Here is a 19,166-nt window from a genome sequence, read left to right as displayed (position 1 = left end):
TAAAACATGGATTGAGTCACTAATAATCCTTTGGTGCTCTATGCAATATATGGTAATTATAATGAGTAAGTATTCAATTTAAAAATGAAATTGTTAATCGTGTTTTAAATGAAATACATTTATAATTAAGCTGATTCATTAATAATTAACAACCATTAAGAACTTCTTGAATTGCCCATCTTAGGCCAGATCATAAATTTTATATATTCTTTTGATTTATTTTACCAGTGTCCTGAAGAGAGGACAAAAAGATATATTCACAGCACTAGCTAATAATCCCTGTCTCAAATCCGCTTTCATAATAAGGCAGGGCATAAAGAAATAAGAAATGAAATCCAGCAGCCCATCATTTCTTTTTTGCATTTTTCATGATGGTTTCTCCTTCACTCCTCAATCTCCATGTAAAGCCCCTGTCCCATGAACTTCATGCCAGCCAGTGTGCCCCTCTCCACCCACCCCTGTGGCCACCGCCCTCTGACTTCAGACCTTTGCTATCCTGAATAAAGCCTCCTGCACCTCAGTCAGAGTCTGCAGCTCCACCCCAGGCCCCAGCATCAGGCTGGGAATTCAACAAGCCTCAGAGGCCCCCAGCCAACTCCCTGGCCTCACAAGGCCTTCCTGTTCAGAGACAATGAGGAAGTCTCGGTGTCTTTATCCCAGCCAGTTCCTCCCCACAGGGCCGGCGCCCTCACTGTCACCATTGGAAACTGCCCCCTCTAAATCACTGATTCAAACACTACACTGGCCACCCCTTCCCCCCCCTTCAGCTCTCTGGGGATAGCTTCCCCTTGATGTCTTACAGACACCTACAACCCAAAGCGACAGAAACTGAGAGGAGTCAGAAACATACTCATGGATTTACATACTTTAATAGCACTTGTTGATGACAACAGCAGATATTCCTCAGCTGTGACACATTTTTGCCCTGGCTAAGCCTGTGAGGTTCCCTTCAAGGCTCTGGGACCCAGTCTTCAGTCATTCTTCCTGGATTTGGGCATCTCATCAAACAAAAAGCGAGTCACATCACTCTCAGCGCTGTGGGGCTCACGGTTGTTGTCCACTTCTCTCTCCCTATCTTGTGAAGTGTTGCGCATACTGCCATTGTTGCTGGCCTCCAAGCCTACCCGCTCCATGATGTAGTCAGCAAGGCAATCGAGCAAGGTAAGGAGGGTATTTATTGTGGAGGAACTCTGGCTTTGGACGTCTTGTTCATCTTGCACAACGCGGTCCACGAAGCTCATAGGGACCTGTAGCTCATTTCTAGAAGGGTCTTGAGTCTGGTTGTTATTTGTAGACGAGTTCTTACAGTTCTTTTTCTCTGACATGATGTTTGCTGGGTTTGGCTCTCATCAGCTCTGCTTGATTCTCTAGCTCAAGTAGGTCTCTGAGGACACTAGTGCTTAGTCCTGCCTATTGTATCCCTCTGCTCCAGGCCCTGATTGGTCAGGGAGCTAGCTGCCTTTGTGACATCCCTAGACTTTGTGATTTCATTGGTGTCCACTGGTCCCTTATCAGACCTCAGCCTAGAAATGACTATGACGCTGATCTAGTCACGCTAATGACTGAACCTTGATTTTGAGGGAACTATAACTCTCTACCTGATTTTGACATTATAAAAATAAATGTGTGCTTCAGTGGAAAACTTTGCTCTGTCTTTAGGACACCACTGCAGGTTATCTGATTCCAGCCTTACATTATCTGTGAAGTCTTTTATAGCCTTTTGTTAGTTGTAGGCTGCTGATACATGTACAGCGTATTCTTTAGTAGAGGTTCGGTTGTTCTTCACCTTATGAAACCAGTTTCGCCTCCATTTACACAATCATTTAATATTACTGATGAATATTCCCATATCAACTCTTTGGTTTCCCTTTTGAAGCAGTCATAACATCTTTTTCTTTTAGCATGTGTTCATTTCATATCTGTATGAGTGTCATGATTTTACCCTATTTGAAAAATATATTTTAGTCATTTTTCAATTAATAATAAGATGCTCAGCTGGGCGCAGTGGCTCACTCCTGTAATCCCAGCACTGTGGGAGGCAGAGGCGGGTGGATCACAAGGTCAGGAGATCGAGACCACAGTTAAACCCCGTCTCTACTAAAAACAAAAATAAAAAAAATTAGCCGGGCATGGTGGCGGGCGCCTGTAGTCCCAGCTACTTGGGAGGCTGAGGCCAGAGAATGGTGTGAACCCGGGAAGCGGAGTTTGCAGTGAGCCGAGATCGTGCCACCACGCTCCAGCCTGGGAGACAGAGCTGGACTCGGTCTCAAAAATAATAATAATAATAATAAGATGTTCAATAAGTTTACCTGTCAGTGCCAGGTAAACAGTTGATAGAGAAGTGCATCTTGTGCTCAGTTTAAGCCCAGATGTGTATTTCTTGTCCCTCCTAGGTGAAGCCAAAGCACTAAGAGATGTTTCTTTTCTATTATTTAATTTTCCTCTCTACTAATTCTGTGTTTTCCCTTTGACTTTGGTTCATTTACAGCCAATAACTTTGCCATTCCACAAGGGAAAAAGTGGAAAGAAAAAGGAGTCTCAAATCCAAACATTTTCAAAATCCAACCATTAGGTTTCAAGGCCTGAGAATATTCTAAGGCTTGAGGCTCCTCCCTTTGATGACTCTGATCCTATGACTTCACCTGGGGTCATAAATCTGCCCTCTGGCCTCTAGGTTCTGCCCTCAGTCATTGTTCCTTTATTTTGAATGGTAGCATATGTTTACAGCTGAGTAGTTTTATCAGCCTGCTTCCTCCTGTCAAATTTTGAGAGTCCTGTAGACTTCTTTCATTTCTTCCTCTATTTGTCCCTTTCAGTCTAAGCTGGCATTGTTTCTGCTGATATAACATTGTCAAAACCTTACAGGTCTTTTATGTATGTCATGGGGATTCATGCCATTAGACAAGAGGCTTCTTCAAGATCCCTCATAGAAAATCCCATCTCTATTCCTTGCTTATTCTGAGAAGCACACCCCATATCTCTTCAAAACACCATCTATGTGATTGAATACTTTGATCTTTTGATCCCTTAAAGGCACTAACAAAAGGATGTCTAGCCACGCCCTTGATTTTATCTCTGGAGGATGATTTTGTGGCAATGAATTTCCTAATTTTGCTGTCTTTTGCAATCTGGATAGGCTGAAAATTTCTCATATCATTGAATTCTGGTTTCTTTTTGCTTAACAGTTCTTCCCTCAATTTATGTCTTTCCTCTGGCATTTTACTATAAACAGCAATAAAAAACAGGCCATTCCTTTAATCCTTTGCATGAAAATCTGCTCAGCTAAATATTCAAGTTCATTGCTTACAAGTCCTGCTTTCCACATAATTGTAGAGCACAATTCAGGTAGGATTTCTGATGCTATATAACACAAACTCCCTTTTCCGATATTATGTTACTAATTTCTTTCTAAGCATTCACCAGCAACGCCTTTGACATTTTATTTCTATCAATAGTTTGTTTATGATAATTTAGGTGTTCTCTAAGACAATATAGACTTTCTCTACTGTGTTCCTCATGTCTGAGCTCTCACCAGGAACACTTTGAACATTCATATTTCTATTAATGATCTGTTCAACATAACCTAAGGTTGTTATATAATGCTCCTGAAAATTATTCCAGTCTATAGCTATTATCCAGTTGCAAAGCCACTTCCACATTTTTAGATATTTCTTATAGCAGCAACCCACTTCCAGGGACCAAACATTGTGATAGATCCCTATGGCTGCTCTAATGAATTGCCATACATTTGGTAGCTTTAAAATACACGCATTTAGTATCTTACAAACCTGGAGGTGAGAAGTTCAAAATCAGTTTCACTAGGCTGAAAATAAGGTGTCAACATTGCCATACTCCCTCTGGGGACTCTAGAGGAGGGTCTGTTTCCTTGACTTTCCCAGCTCCTAGAGCTGCATTCCTTATCTCATGGGCCCCTTCCTTCCTATTTACAGCCAGCAGCATAGCATTTTTCTTCAGTAGTCACATTTCCTTCTTCTGTGTCAAATTTGCCTCTGCCTCACTCTTTTATGAACTTGTGTGATTGACCTTAGGTTCTATCAGATAATACAGAATAATCTCCCATCTTCCACAATCATCTTTGTGAATTCTCTTTTTCCATATAAGGCAACATTCATAAGTGCAAGGGGTTAGGATCGAAGTATCTTTGGGGACCATTACTCGGCCTACCACAGGAGTTATTCCCAGGAAACTCTGGCAGGGAAGAGAGGAATTGAGACAGAGAAGGAAAGGAAGCAAACAAAGTATTCGTTATCAAGCAGCTAATGTCACTGTAAAACTTTAGAGAACGCTGTAGTAAACACATCTTCCGGGGGCAGATGATGTCCCACTGTTCTGGACTGTCATATTATTGAGCACAGTGGGCTCTGATGACCTAATGAAAGGTCTCACACAAAGAAATAAAGGTTCTGACATTTGAAAGTCAGGCAAATATCTACTTAAATGGTATGAGCTGTTGGAGTATGGACAGGGCACTGACAGCATCTTCTATACCCAGAAATGTTTGTATACCCTCTTAATAAAGCCTTTCCTTTTCTTCTTACCTCATGCCTGCTGTTTCATCCTTTCATGTAGCTACCTGGCATCAGACACTGAGGTAGATGCTGGATATTCAATGTTAAGCAAACTAGGCATTATCTATCTCATCCTTATGAAACATCCAGTCTAGTAGGAAAGACAGATGTTAAAACAAACACCCAAACAAATATGTATTTCAAATTTATTGTGCATGATCAAAAGCAGAGTTTATAAACTTTAGCACTATGGACATTTTGGACTGAATAATTCTTTGTTTTGTGGCATAAAGGCTGTTCCTGGTAAAAAAGGACAGCAGTACCTTGGCCCCTATCCACTAGATAGTAGCATCTTCCAGTTGTGATGTCAAAAAGTAGCCAGAGGACAAAATTATTCTCAATTGATAATCACTTATTCACATTTAAAATGTTATTTTAAATGTTATTTTAAGGATGTAATTTACATAGGGTTATGGAGGAATGTTGAAATGACACTGAACCTTAGAACTGTCACAAGAATAAGGAATGAGTCAGAGAAGTGGTAAGATAAATAACATTCCATGGACAAATCCCCATACTAGCAAAGTATTTGGCATGTTTTAAATGAAAGCTAGTAAGTATGCTGAACCTGAGTGCAAAAAATGAGAGTGTAAATGATGAGTTAATGGGTGCAGCACACCAACATGGCGCATGTATACATATGTAACAAACCTGCATGTTGTGCACATGTACCCTAGAACTTAAAGTATAATAATAAAAAAAGATTTAAAACTCTTATGAGTTATAATAGTAATAGAAACCTGCTTACTGCTCCCTTGTTTGCTACCTGTACTTCTTCAAATGATAAAAAGCTTCATCACTACCTTAGTTCACCAAAATGCTTCAGCACAAGTGTACTATATGAATCACTATTGATCTGTCTTGCAAGAAGACATGGGTAGTGAGAATAAAAGTGAGAACTTCCACTATTGAATGAGGTTCTCAAAGCGGGGGAATAAGGGAGGAGACCACCCCTCATATTGTCTTATGCCCAATTTCTGCCTCCAAAGAAAGAAGAAGTAAAAACTAAAAGGCAGAAATGAAATCCACAAGCAGACAGCCCGGTGCCACACCCTGGGCCTGGTAGTTAAAGATCAACCCCTGACCTAATCGGTTATGTTATCTAAAGATTACAGACATTGCATAGAAAAGCACTGTGAAAATCCCTGTCCTGTTCTGTTCTGTTCTGTTCTAATTACCGGTACATGCAGCCCCAAGTCACATACCCCGTGCTTGGTCAGTCAATCACGACCCTCTCATGTGGACCCCCTTAGAGTCATGAGCCCTTAAAAGGGACAGGAATTTCTCACTCGGGGAGCTCAGTTGTTGGAGACGTGAGTCTTGCCGAAGCTCCTGGCTGAATAAAGCCCTTCCTTCTTTAAAAAAAAAAAATAGTGTCCTTTGAAACACAAAAGTTTTTATTTTGATAAAAATAAAGTCCGATTTATCTATTCTTTTCATTTGATGCCTGTGTTTTTTCACATATAAGAATCGATTGCCCAAAAAGAGGTCATGAAGATTTTTTTCCTATGTTTTTTCCAAAAGTTTTATGGTTTTAACTTTTTCATTTAGTTCTTTGATTCATTTTGAGTTAATTTTTTTATATAGTCTAAGGTAAGGGTCCAATTTCTTTCTTTTGCATGTGGCTATGCAGTTATACCAGCACAATTTGTTTGATAGTGCTCTTCCTTCCCCATTGAATGGTCAAAAATCATCTGACTATAGATGTATGGGTTTATTTCTGGACTCTCAATTTGATTCCACTAATCCATTTGTCTATGTTTACACCAGTTCCAATGTCTTGATTACTGTTGCTTTGTAATACATTTTAAATAAGGAAATGTAAGTTATTCAATTTTGTTTTTTAATATTTTTTTAATTAGTCTGAGTCCCTTGAAATTTCATATGAATTTTACATTCCACTTGTGAATTTCTAAAAAAGAAATAAACTGGGATTCTGATAGGGATGGATTATGTTAAATCTGTAGGTAAATTTGGGGAATATTGCCAATCTGACAATATTAAATCTTCTAATCCATGAAAATGATATGTTTTTCCATTTATTTAAATGTTTACTTTTGCAACAATATGTTGTAGTTTTCAGAGTATAGTCTTTGCCCTTCTTTTGTGATATTTATTCCTAAATATTTTATTATTTTAGGTTGCATTATAATTATTTTTCTTAATTTCCTTTTCAGGTTGTTCATTGGAAGTGTATAGAAAGACAATTGATATTTTTGTTTTTAACATTTTTTCTTTGTTTACATTTATGCTCGTAACTCAGACAATTGATTTTTATATATTGATCTTGTATCCCATAAACCTTGCTGAACTCATTTACTAGTTCTAATAGACTTTTAGTGGATTCTTTAGGATATTCTATATATAAGATAATGTTATTCATGAATAGAGTTAATTTTACTTCTTCCTTTCTAAACTAGATGGCTTTTACTTGTTTCTTTGCTTAACTACCCTGGGTAGAACCCATAGTACAATATTGAGTAGAAGTGGTTAGAGCAGACATCCTGTTTTGTTCCTCATCTTAGGGGAAAACATTCAGTCTTTCACTATTAAGTATGATGTTGGCTGTAGGTTTTTCATAGATACCCTTTATCAAGTTGAGGAAGTTCCTTTCTATTTCTAGCTTGTTGAATATTTTTTATCTTGAAATGGTTTTGGATTTTGTCAAATTATTTTTCTAAATCAATTGAGACTATTATATGTTTTTTCTATTGACGTAGTGTGTTTCATTAATTGATTTTGGGGTGTTAAACCAACTTGGCCTTGCTAGGATAAATCCCACTTGGTCATGGTGTACAATTCTTTTTATATGTTGCTGGATTCAAGTTCCTATTATTTTCTTGAAGGTTTTTGTACCCATATTCTTAAGATATATGGTCTGTAGTTTTCCTTTCTTGTGATGTCTTTATCTGGCTTTGGTATCTGGGCAATGCTGGCATCATAGGATGATTTAGGAAGTTAGCCCTCCTTTTCCATTATTTTGTAAGAGTTTGTGAAGAATTAGTATTAATTGTTCTCTAAATATTTGGTAGCATTCACCAATGAAGCCATTTGGGCCTGGGCTTTTCTTGGTAGGTAGTTTTTTGATTACTAATTCAATCTATTTATTTCTTAGAAGAAGTCTATTCAGATTATCTATTTCTTCTTGAGTCAGTTTCAGTAGTTTATGCCTTTCTAGTAATCTGTCCATTTTATCTAAGTTATCTAATTTATTGGAATAAAATTGTTCATGGCCTTTCCTTATGATAATTTTTATTTCTGCCATGTCAGTAGTAATATTCCCTTTTCATTACTGATTCCAGCAATATGAATTCTCTCTTTTTTATTGTCTAGCTAAAAGTTTGTCAAATTTGTCATCTTTTCCAAGAACAAGCTTTTAGTTTCTTTAATTTTCTCTATTTTTTTGAATTCACTATTTTATTAATTTCTGCTCCGGTCTGTATTATTTCCTTTCTTCTGCTAGCTTTGAGTTTAGTTTGCCCTTCTTTTTTCAGTCTCTTAGGTGGAAGGTTAATTTATTGATTTGAGATCCTCTTTCCTTTTAAATATACATCTGTGTTTACATCTATACATTTCCCTCTAACCACTGCTTTAGCTGCATCTCATAAGTTTAGGTATGTGATGTTTATATTTTCATTCATCCCTAATTATTTTCTAATTTTCATTTTGGTTTCTTCTTCCACCCATTGTTTTTTAGGAGTGTGTCATTTACTTTCCACAGATTTGTGGGTTTCCTACATTTCTTTCTGTTATTTGTTTGTAGTTTCACTCCATTGTGGAAAGAAAAAACAGTGGACATTTTTTCTATCCTTTTATATTTAATGAGGTTTATTTTATGGCCTAGCACATGGTCTATTCAGAATGTTGTGTGTGCACTTGAGAAAAATAAACATCCTACTTTGTTGGGTAGAGTGTTGTATGCAAGCCTAATAGGTCTAGTTGGTTTGTGGTGTTCAAATATCCTCTTTATTGTTTATGTTCTACCTACTTCTCTCCATTACTGGAAGTGTGGTATTGAGTCTCTATTATTGTTAAATTGTCTATTTATTGCTTCATATGTTTTGGTGCTCTGTTGTATAGATGATCATTATTGTTATATCTTCCCGGTGGGTTGACCCTTTTATCATTTGAAAATGTCCCTCTTTATCTCTAGTAGCATTTTTTATTTTAATATATGTTTTCTATGACATTAATATAGCCACTCCAGCTTTCTTGTGGTTATTTGCACGATTATGTTTTGCCATTGTTTTACTTACAATCAATTTTTGTCTTTGAATCTAAAGTATGTTTTCTATAGACAACACACGTTGGATCTTGTTTTTTAATTCAGCCTGACAAACTGCCTTTTATTTGGACTGTTTAATCCATTTGCATTTGATGCTATTACTAATATAGTTAGATTTACCTCTGCCATTTTACTTTTTGTTTTTTATAGCTTACATGTCCTTTTTGTTCCTATATTGCTGCTTTACTGCTTCCTTTTGCATTAAATGAATATTTTCTACTGTAGAATTTTCTTTATTTTTTCACTATATTTTCTTGAGTTATTTCCTTAGTCATTTCTTTAGGGCTTATCATATGTTAACTTATCAGAAACTGAATTCCATTGAGATACGGAGACATTATTTCTATATAGTTCTATTTATTTCCCCATTTTTATGGTCTTATTATTATATATTAAATCTATAAATTCCACAATCCCAGCAATACATTGACATAATTATTATTTTATATATTTTATGTATTGGAAAGAAGCTGAGAGAAAAAGAGCAAACATATACTTATAGCTTTTGTTATATGAACCTTCTTATTTCTCATTTATGGCTCTCTTCATTTGTTTCTGTGGATTTCAGCTATCATCTGGAGTCACTTCCTTAACCCAATATGGCTTTTCTCCCACCCATCCCCTTTTGTGGTATTATTGGAAAAATAGATTACATTTCTATATACTACATGTATGACATACATTATTTACATATTGCTTTATACAATTGCTTTTTAAATCAGTTAAGAGAAGATAGGAAAAAATACATGTATACTCTCTTTCATAATTACATAATTACCTTTACCAGTGCTCTGTTTATCTTACTTATTTAGTCATTATTTGCATAGATGTGAATTACTATCTGGGATCATTTGTTTTCAGCCTGAAGAACTTTCTTTAATTTTTTTAAATTCTTTTTTTCTTTCTGCTCCTCAAATTGGGCGATCTCAGTTGACAAATCATAAAGTTCATGGGTTCTTTCTTCTGCCATTCAAATATACTAGTCAGCCCTCTATTGAACTTTACATTTCAGTTATTATAACTCTCAAATCCAGAATTTCAATTTGGTTCCTTTTTATGATTTCTATCTCTTTATTAGTAAACTCTATTTGATGTGGCATTTTCATATCTTCCTTTACTTCTTTAATCACAGTTTCCATTAGTCCTTTGAAGATATTTATAATTACAACTTTAAAGTCCTTGTCTGTTACATCACATGTCTTGTTGCCCTCACGGGCAGCTTCTGTTGCCTGCTTTTTTCTGGTATATGGATTATACTTTCCTGTTTCTTTGAATGTCTTACAATTTTGTGTTGGAAATCAGAAATTTTAGATAATATGTTGTGACAACTCTGGGTATTGGTCCCCTCTAAGTACTTACTGTTTTCTGCCTGTTTGTTTAGTGACTGGTTAGATTATTTTAGTGAAGTGTAGTTCAACCCACTCTCCCTCTCTTGCAGTATAAAACCTTTGATGCTGCTCCTCATGAGGTGCAGACTTGGGAATGACCATAGTTACCCTGGGATGACATTGGTTTGGGCAGAGCTCTCTTTTTCTCTTTCCCTGATCACATCCAGCCATTAAATTCCACTAATTACTGGCTGATTGTTCTGTTGCTTCTAACATAGGGCATAAATTGCTCCATAGACTGATCCAATCTAGTCTGGGCTCTCTTGACAGGTTAGTTACCTAGGTCAATGTTTAAAATTTGCTCTCAGGCTGGGCGCGGTGGCTCATGCCTATAATCCCAGCACTTTTGGAGGCTGAGGCAGTTGGATCGTTTGAGCTCAGGAGTTTGAGAGCAGCCTGGGAAACATGGAGAAACCCCATCTCCACAAAAAAATACAAAAATTAGCTAGGCATGGTGGCATGCACCTGTAGTCCCAGCTGCTCAGGAGGCTGAGGAGGGAGGATTGTTTGGGCCCAGGAGGTTGAGGCTGCATTAAGCTGTGATCGCGCCACTGCACTCTAGCCTAGATGACCTTCTCTCAAAAATAAAACAAAAATAAAATTTGTTCTGTCCCCAGTAGGGCTCCTCACAGCTGTCCTTTTCCAAGCTCCTCTCCAGCAAAGCAGTCGGCTTACAGTTTTGTCTATATCTCTGATTAATTTAGCAATCTACTCTCAACTGTCTTTTAAAACAACTTCCACTGTTTTTGAGAATGCCATTAGGCTTGAATTCCTCCACTTCCTCTTGCAAATAAAGTCAGTTCCTTTGGAAGAGATTCACGGTTCTATCTTTTATGGCCTGCTTCTCCTCCGGGGAATAATCTCTATACCTTGGCTCTCAAGCTGGGAATGGAGATAATGGCACATTATTCTCTGAGTGACATCCCTGTCATAGGAGCTGAACACTTCTGAACATAGGTAGTAACATTAGTTCTTCTCAGCTTGCCTCTCTCCATGTGGATCACACATGGATTAGAATCTATGCAGAGATGATCAGGTCCCAGTATACTCAATGTTGCCACACCTAAGGTAGAGATTCCATCCTATATACTGGAGGCTAGGATGAAGAAGCAAGCCCCCACTTCTTGGTCACTCTTGTCCAGAACTTAGCCTTAGCAACAGGTAGCTGCGGGCAGGTTAAAAAATGCTGAAGTCCTGAACTTCTCTTAAAGGTAGCCCTTGGAATGGAAACTGGAGGGAGAGGGAACCCTGTGTTCTTTGCTGTACCAGTCCTAAGTGGAGTTTCCATTTCACTAAGTTTGAAGGGGAGAAGAATAGGCTGGGTCTTAGTTCAAATACCATAGACTTTTGCTATTCTCACCAATTTTAATAGATTTTCTTAAATATTTATTCACTTGCTATACGCCTTTAGGATCATTTCTAGAGATTTTAAGTGGTTGAGTTTGCAGAGCATCTCACACTGTTATACTGAAAGTAGAATTCTGGTTGTTTTTTGATTTACTAAGGCTTGCCAGTTTATTACGCAGCATTATTGGGGCAATAGATAACTGTTGCACACTACCTAATTGTGGAACCACTAGAACCCCAGGCTCCCAGTACTTCGTGGGGAATCCAGAGTATTTCCTCTATTGGCGATTGAAACCACCATATGGATTTAGTGCATGAAAACACTTCTATGATACATAATCCAGTGGTCTGAAAAACACTTCATTATGTAATTTCCAAAAGTGACAAATTAAGTCATGTTGGAAGAATTTTACTTATAGATAGGTGCAAAGGAAGTTTAATTCTTTAGGCAGTAAGAAATGGCATCATTCTCAGCAAACTCGCAAGAACAAAAAACCAAACACCGCATGTTCTCACTCATAGGTGGGAGTTGAACAATGAGAACACATGGACACAGGAAGGGGAATATCACACACTGGGGCCTGTCGTGGGGTAGGGGGAGGAGGGATAGCATTAGGAGATATACCTAATGTAAATGATGAGTTAATGGGTGCAGCACACCAACATGGCACATGTATACATATGTAACAAACCTGCACATTGTGCACATGTACCCTAGAACTTAAAGTATAATAAAAAAAGAAAAGAAAAGAAAATTTAAAAAAAGAAATGGTCAAGCATTTACTCTATTACAGAGAAAAAGTACTCTCACAATTCAGTGGCAAGCAAACACAAGACTGAAGATCTGTCTTCAGTTAGGAGGAGCCATCACTCCATTTGAAAACATTTCATGAAAGCTGAACTTGCAGAGTGAGATCTTCCCTCAGACATTTTGCCAGAATGAGAGGGAAAGTGGAGAGTGGTTATTATCACATCTAAAAACCTCCTTACTTTAATTCCAGAGTCAGAAAGATAGTCTATCTAGTATGCTTTATTCATAATACAAACTGTGAAAGAAAAAAATAAAAACTCTGAACCCAATTCACTATCCAAAAGGAAAAAAATTAAGCTGAAGGCTGAGTCATGCAAGAAACTGTCTTTCCTTTTGTTCAGAAGCAGATAGCTAGAGATTAAAGATTTAATATCCCCACAGCGGCTACACTATGTTCACCTTATCTTATGTAAAGTGAGATGAATACATAATTAACCTTTCCCCTACCTGCTCCTTTTCTCTTGCAACATGTGGATTCAGTAATGTGACTATAACCTCCTTCTTTCCCCTCCTGCCCACTTTTCCCGTTTAAATATTGAAGCCCTCAAAATCATCTTTGGAGAAAGGCACAGACCACAGACTGTTTGTGTAATTTCATGTTTTTTCTTCTGGACATTTCCTTATCTTTGGCAAAATAAACTTCTAAATTGATGGAGACCTGTCTCACACACTCTTTGGTTACAAAACAAAATGTCAAAATCACTGTATGTATTTCACTGCAAAAATTTCACTTACAATTTGTGTTCATAATAGATTAAATTAAATATTAAGTTAAATAATATATTAAGTTAAAATCATTATGTTATAATACGGAATGTACTGCACAATCTCAGCTTTAAAATGTTTACCCTTCCTTCTTCTCCTGAACCTCCATTTTCAGCTCACCTTCTCCCCTTTATAGCCAGTAAATGTACTCAAGATCCTTAAAGACCCAAATAAAACATTTTTTTCATCTTTGAAGCTTTTTCTCAGTTTTCTAGGTTATTTTGTTCTCATATTTGGGCTCCAATGGTACTCTCTAAAAGATAATACACCAAAATGGTATTAGTTATCACTTCTGCATGGAAGGTCATTTGTATTTTCCTCTTTCTACTTGTCTATATTTCATAATTGTTTATATAAAACATGAATTGCTTTTGTAATAGGGAAAGAAACAATAAAATTTCCGTAGAAAATGAAAATTAAATCATGCTCAATTGAGATTCACAGAGGGGCTTATTTGTAAGCATTATGATGTGTGACCAGGTTATGTGATCACATAAGTTGATCTGGGAAAAGATAGAGCCTGGAACTACTGTGGTTCATTTCTCAAAAGACAAGGTGGCTCTAAGCCGTTTCAATCACATGTTGAAAACTGAAATAATAACTTGTCTCCCCCTCACCACCTGTCTTTCCTCCCATATATCCTATCATTAGTTGTCATTTTTTCTCCAGTTGCCCAATCAGATCTCAAAGTCATCTAATAGCCTCTCTCACTCATTATGGGCACCAACTCTCAATTCTTTCTTAGAAATATTCCCCAAACCATCCTCGTTGTCAGTGTGATAGTTCAGGACCTCATTTTCGTTTGCCCAGGTATTTGCCACGACCTCCTGCTGGTTTCTCTGGTCCATTCTCATCCTTTTCCAGGTTATTTTCTCACTATTACTGGGTTCTTTTTGGTTTTGATTTGAATTTTCAAAAATGTGATTGCACTAGTGAAATAAAGAGACTGACTCCATGTTTTAAATGTTTGATTTCTGATAGCTGTAAAGCCACACTCCGTTTTCTTCTTCTATCCTACAAGTGATCAAGCTAACAATAAAGTCTAGGTGTTCTCTCCTTTGGTGCCAGTGGAAAATTCAAACCGCCACCAGCCCCTTCCTGTGCATGGGAACCACCCTGGCCTTACTCACTAACCACCATAAAACTTCAAGCCATTTTTACTGCTTGTGAGTCACCCTACTCTTCCTAGAAAGCCTTATTATGTGAGTAAGAAATCTTCATACCCTCTTCGTGTGTGTGTGTGTGTGTGTGTGTGTGTGTGTGTGTGTGATCATTGGTCCCCATACCGAAATCAAATTTGGGTGGTTGTTCATCCTGTATCTTTAAGGTGGACACAACAGTATTTCCCTAACATTCAGTCCCTTCTACCCCAAAAAGTAGAGTACAAAATACATCTCATATGACTCTTCACCATTTCTCCCTATCCTACCTCCCTTGCATCATTCCTCATTTCCTCCTCCCCACACAAACCAATATTTAACCCCCTGACCATTCATTTCCAGAACATTCTATGCTCTGTCACAATTGCTGAGTGTATATCTCCTGTTTCCTTTACCTGGAACACCTTTCATACTTCCACTTCCCTCTTCCCTTTCCTACCCCCAAGCCACCTTCTTTCTCCTTGATGTCTACAAAATGTTTTTTTCCATCCCTAGTACTGAGTAGGATGGCTTCTCCTCCTAAAGTCTCCACTAATTTCTCTAGGCAGATATTTTCTCTTCTTTTCCTGGCCTATAACAATATTGAAATCATTGTTCTTGCATGCTTACAGGTCTCTCTCCCTCTGCAAGAATCTGAGCTTTTCGATGGTAGGGACCTTCCTTTTTTCATCTACTGTGCTTGATTTCTAGCACATTCTTATGAATATAATCAGTGCTAAATAATATTGGTTGAGTAAATAAATAATTTTTTCAAAGTAAAGTCAAATTCTTATTAAGAGTAAAGTGATGTTAGTAAACAAAAGATTGTGAGTTCTTTGAGATAGAGAAGGATTTTTCTCTTTTTTGAGGTGGAGTCTTGCTATGTTGCCCAGGTTGGAGTGCAGTGGTGCAATCTCTGCTCACTGCAAACTGCCTCCTGGGTTCAAGCGATTCTCCTGCCTTAGCCTCCCGAGTAGCTGGGACTACAGGTGTGCACCACCACACCTAGCTCTTTTTTTTTTTTTTTTTTTTTTGTATTTTTAGTAGAGACAGGGCCTCACCATGTTGGCAAGGCTGGTCAGCGATCTGCTCACCTTGGCCTTCCAAAGTGCTGGGATTACAGGCGTGAGCCACCATGCCTGGCCAGGACTTTTCTTTATTTGTCTCTAGTGTTAGATGAAAATAAATTTTAAGAAATTGTTGCATGGCTAATAAAACAATTATAAAATATTTAAAATCTAGCTACTAAAGGCTTTCACTTTTATGAGTGTCAAGGTGAGATGAGTTCATTATTATTCCCAGAATATACACACTTCATCGTCATGGAGTGAGATTCTTTCAGGACTCATGATGCTTCTCTGTTAAACTTGATCACCATAGAAGAAGCAATGTGGCCTCTGTGGCTTAATAATCATGAGAAAAATCAGCTAACAGAAGTGAAAATGACTCATGTGTCTCATTCTCCCCTCCCATGAAAACAAATTTGGAAAATTATGGGTCACAGTGTTTTCTTCTGTTTTCCCTAGTCTGCTTATGCAAGAGTTAAGAAAACCTTCTCACCATGTGATGGTAAATATTTACATCTTTCCTTGATAACAGTTGAAGTCTGTAGTCACTAACTTTATCTAAGAACATACCATGTGCAACATTTTGTCAACTTAGATGACATCCTTAAAGATAAGCATATTCCAACAAGAAAAATTGTATCTTGGATCACATTTCATTCAGTTATTCAACAAATGTTAACTGAGCATCTATTATGCATCTCTATCACAGCACTGAATCCACTGTATCCTGCTTATCTATTTACAGGTTTCTCACCCCCTGCAAGTTTTTGAGCTTTGGAGGGCAGAGGCCACTCTACTTTTATATAGTACCCACTACTATGCACTGAGTTGGCACATTCATCCAGTGCTGAAGAAGATTTAGTTTCATGACCTTATAAAATGTACCGATATCTAAAGCCTGGAAATCCTGAAAACAACAGGATCATATAAATATAAACTTATATATTGAGGTTCACATCCTAAGTATGTATAAGAAAGAGAACCAGCTTAAGAGTATTCTACTTCATATGAAAATATACGAGCAAATGTTTTCGTAGTCCGAAGTCTCAGTGAGATGTGCTAATAGGTTTATACAATTGCTAAGAAAAACACAAAAGGTCAAATTCCTGACTGCTTCCACAGCTTCTATACTCCACCCACTCTGTGACCATGGGAGGATTGGTGCCATGATAAATCCATGGACACCAACTTTCATCAGGTTCAAAAGCCTGCATGACAATCATGGCAACCAATATACATGTTCCCTAGAGGATCCCTTTGCCCACTCCTAACTAGTATATATTTTTTAACCTCATCACTCTCTTCAAACCATGTTTTTCCTCATTTTCTATCTCATTATTGAAGTTGCTGTCAATGCTTTCAAATATTTCCTCAGTCCCTGCCGCTCCAGTACATGCTGACTTCACCCTACTGTAAACACCCATACCTCTCAACTAAAATCTTTTATCTCAGCTGGCCTGGGGAGGACTGGAAGTCGTGGAAAGCTAATGTCCCTGGGAGGAGCTCTCAGCCAATGACAGGTGGAAGTTGGAGAAGAAATATTCCAGTTCCCTTGCTTCTAAAATGGGGTAATTCTGATGTATGTTCTGCTCTGTTTCCCAGCATTTCCCAGCAAGACTGAGCCACAGTTGGCCAAAGCGGAAACCTGCTACATAGTACACATTTTATTGGCTTACTTCTCCTACCTGTCTAACTTCCTAAATAAATCTAATGGTGATTTTTGGAATTAACACCCAAATAAACTATGTTCACACAAACCCTGTCTCAGTATTAGCTTCTGAGGGTACAATGCTAAGACATTCTCTTTCAGCAAAAGCACTAACCTTCTATTACACAGAAAGAGCAATGACCCCACCCCTATCCCAGGGATGATCTATAACCCTGGTGATCCAGTTACAAACTTAATTAAATCCACACACATACTTCCCTTCTGCCCTTCACCTTCAGTGGAAGAGTTGCCTATTCTTTTACTTAAGAATAACCCAACAATCTGTTATCTGGATTCATTAGTCTTGAAACTTTTTGTAACATTTCATTTTGAAGTGATTTCAGATTTATAGAAAATCTGCAAAATTGCAAATAGTTCTCGTATTCAAACAGGACTCCCAAATGTTAACACTTTACCACATTTGCTTCATCATTCTGTTTCTCATTGTTTTATAAAATTATTGTTGTAGTAAAAATCACTTAACATAAATTTGCCATTTTAAAGTGCACAATTCTGTGGCCTTTAGTACATTTACAATATTGTACAACCATCACTACTACCTAAGTCTAGGACCTTTTCATCATCCCAAAAGGAAGCTCACTACCCAAACAATCATTTCCCATACCTACCTTCACCCAGCCCATGGCAACCATTAGTTTTGTTTCTCTCTATTTACCTACTGAGAATATTTCATATATATAAAGTCATATAATATGTGATTTTTGTTGACTGGCTTTATTCACTTACGATAATGTTTTCAAGGTTCATTCATGTTGCAGTACGTATCAGCACTCCATTCCTTTTTATGACAGAATATATTTCATTGTATGGATGGTAACACATTTTGTTATCCATTCATTAGCTGATAGACATTTATTTAGCAAATTTTCAGTCTACAATACAGTATTATTAACTATAGTTGCCATACTGTACATTATATCTCTAGACTTATAAATCCTATATAACTGCAACTTTGTACCATTTGGCCAACATCTCCCTGTTTCTCCTACCCACCAACCCCTGGTAGCTACCATTTTACTCTGTTTCTATGTATTTGACTTGTTTAGATTCTACATATAAGTGAAATTATTCAGTATTCTTCTTGCTGTTTTTGGCTTATTTCACTTAGCATGGTGTCCTTATTTTTAAGTCTTTAAACAAGCACAATTGGGTGGATCACCTGAGTTCAGGAGTTCAAGAGCAGCCTGGCCAACTTGGTGAAACCTTATCTCTACTACAAATATTTTTTTTAAAAAAATAGCCAGCCATGGTGGTGGGTGCCTGTAATCCCAGCTACTCGGGAGGCTGAGGCAGGAGAATCACTTGAACCCGGGAGGCAGAGGTTGCAGTGAGCCGAGATCGCACCACTTGCACTCCAGCCTGGGCAACAGGGGGAGACTCTGTCTCAAGAAAAAAAAAAAAAAAAAAAAAAAAAAAGGTGTTTTATATTGCTCCTCTGGTACTAGCAAGCTGCACCAGGTATGTGGGTTGCTGTTTTTATGATACTCACCACTGAGCTGGTGGGAGTGGGGAATGGGAAGTGAGGAGTTAAATCATCAGAGTTCTCTTAACAAACTTCAGCAGCTTCTTTCATTAAACATTCCCCTAGTCGTTGTAAGTTTGGGATTATATTCTAGAGTTCTGAAAAAGTTGATTCTGACCACTTTTGCTTAATTTTTCTTTTAGTGGAAGAACAGGGTTTTGGAGTGCGCTACTCCAATAATTTGGTGACCTTTTCTGATGATGCATTTGAGGACTACGCTCTGATTTCTTTTCTTATCCAAATTCCTACCTAAGGGGTCGAGGGAGTCATGCCCTACAAACCATAAATTCTCATTTGTGACTTACTTTTCAATCTGACTCTGGCATAACATTATGAGACAATGAAAAAAATATTTAACCCCAAAATATATTTCCTTGCCAGACCTTGAAATTCCCCTGCAAAGTCTATTGTAAGAAAAACCCACATTCTATAGAGAAGCCCCTTCCCCCTTTGTTTTCCTTCCTTTCTTTCTCGATCCAGGAGATAATCAACTAAGAGCAAGGCAACCTTTTAAGTGCAATAGG

At 37.6% G+C, this 19,166-nt stretch overlaps 2 protein-coding genes across 6 annotated transcripts in view; both read right to left on the bottom strand.

Annotated features, from left to right (window-relative positions):
• The window catches only part of SYTL5 (synaptotagmin like 5), a 222,942-nt gene that overhangs the window by 136,319 nt on the left and 67,457 nt on the right, over positions 1–19,166 (bottom strand). The window lies entirely within an intron of this gene.
• Positions 851–1,437, bottom strand: H2AP (H2A.P histone). The gene has a single exon (XM_003317422.4). The coding sequence runs from the start codon at positions 1,323–1,325 to the stop codon at positions 972–974; it is 354 nt and encodes a 117-aa protein (XP_003317470.2). The 5' UTR covers positions 1,326–1,437; the 3' UTR covers positions 851–971.

Source organism: Pan troglodytes, chromosome X (genome assembly GCF_028858775.2).
Source record: "Pan troglodytes isolate AG18354 chromosome X, NHGRI_mPanTro3-v2.0_pri, whole genome shotgun sequence".
NCBI classification, from domain to species: domain Eukaryota; kingdom Metazoa; phylum Chordata; class Mammalia; order Primates; family Hominidae; genus Pan; species Pan troglodytes.
This window is presented reverse-complemented; position numbering and strand designations above follow the sequence as displayed.

Excerpts from the sequence above, each read along its gene's own strand:
- H2AP (XM_003317422.4), bottom strand. The coding sequence starts at position 1,325 with ATGTCAGAGAAAAAGAACTGTAAGAACTCGTCTACAAATAACAACCAG.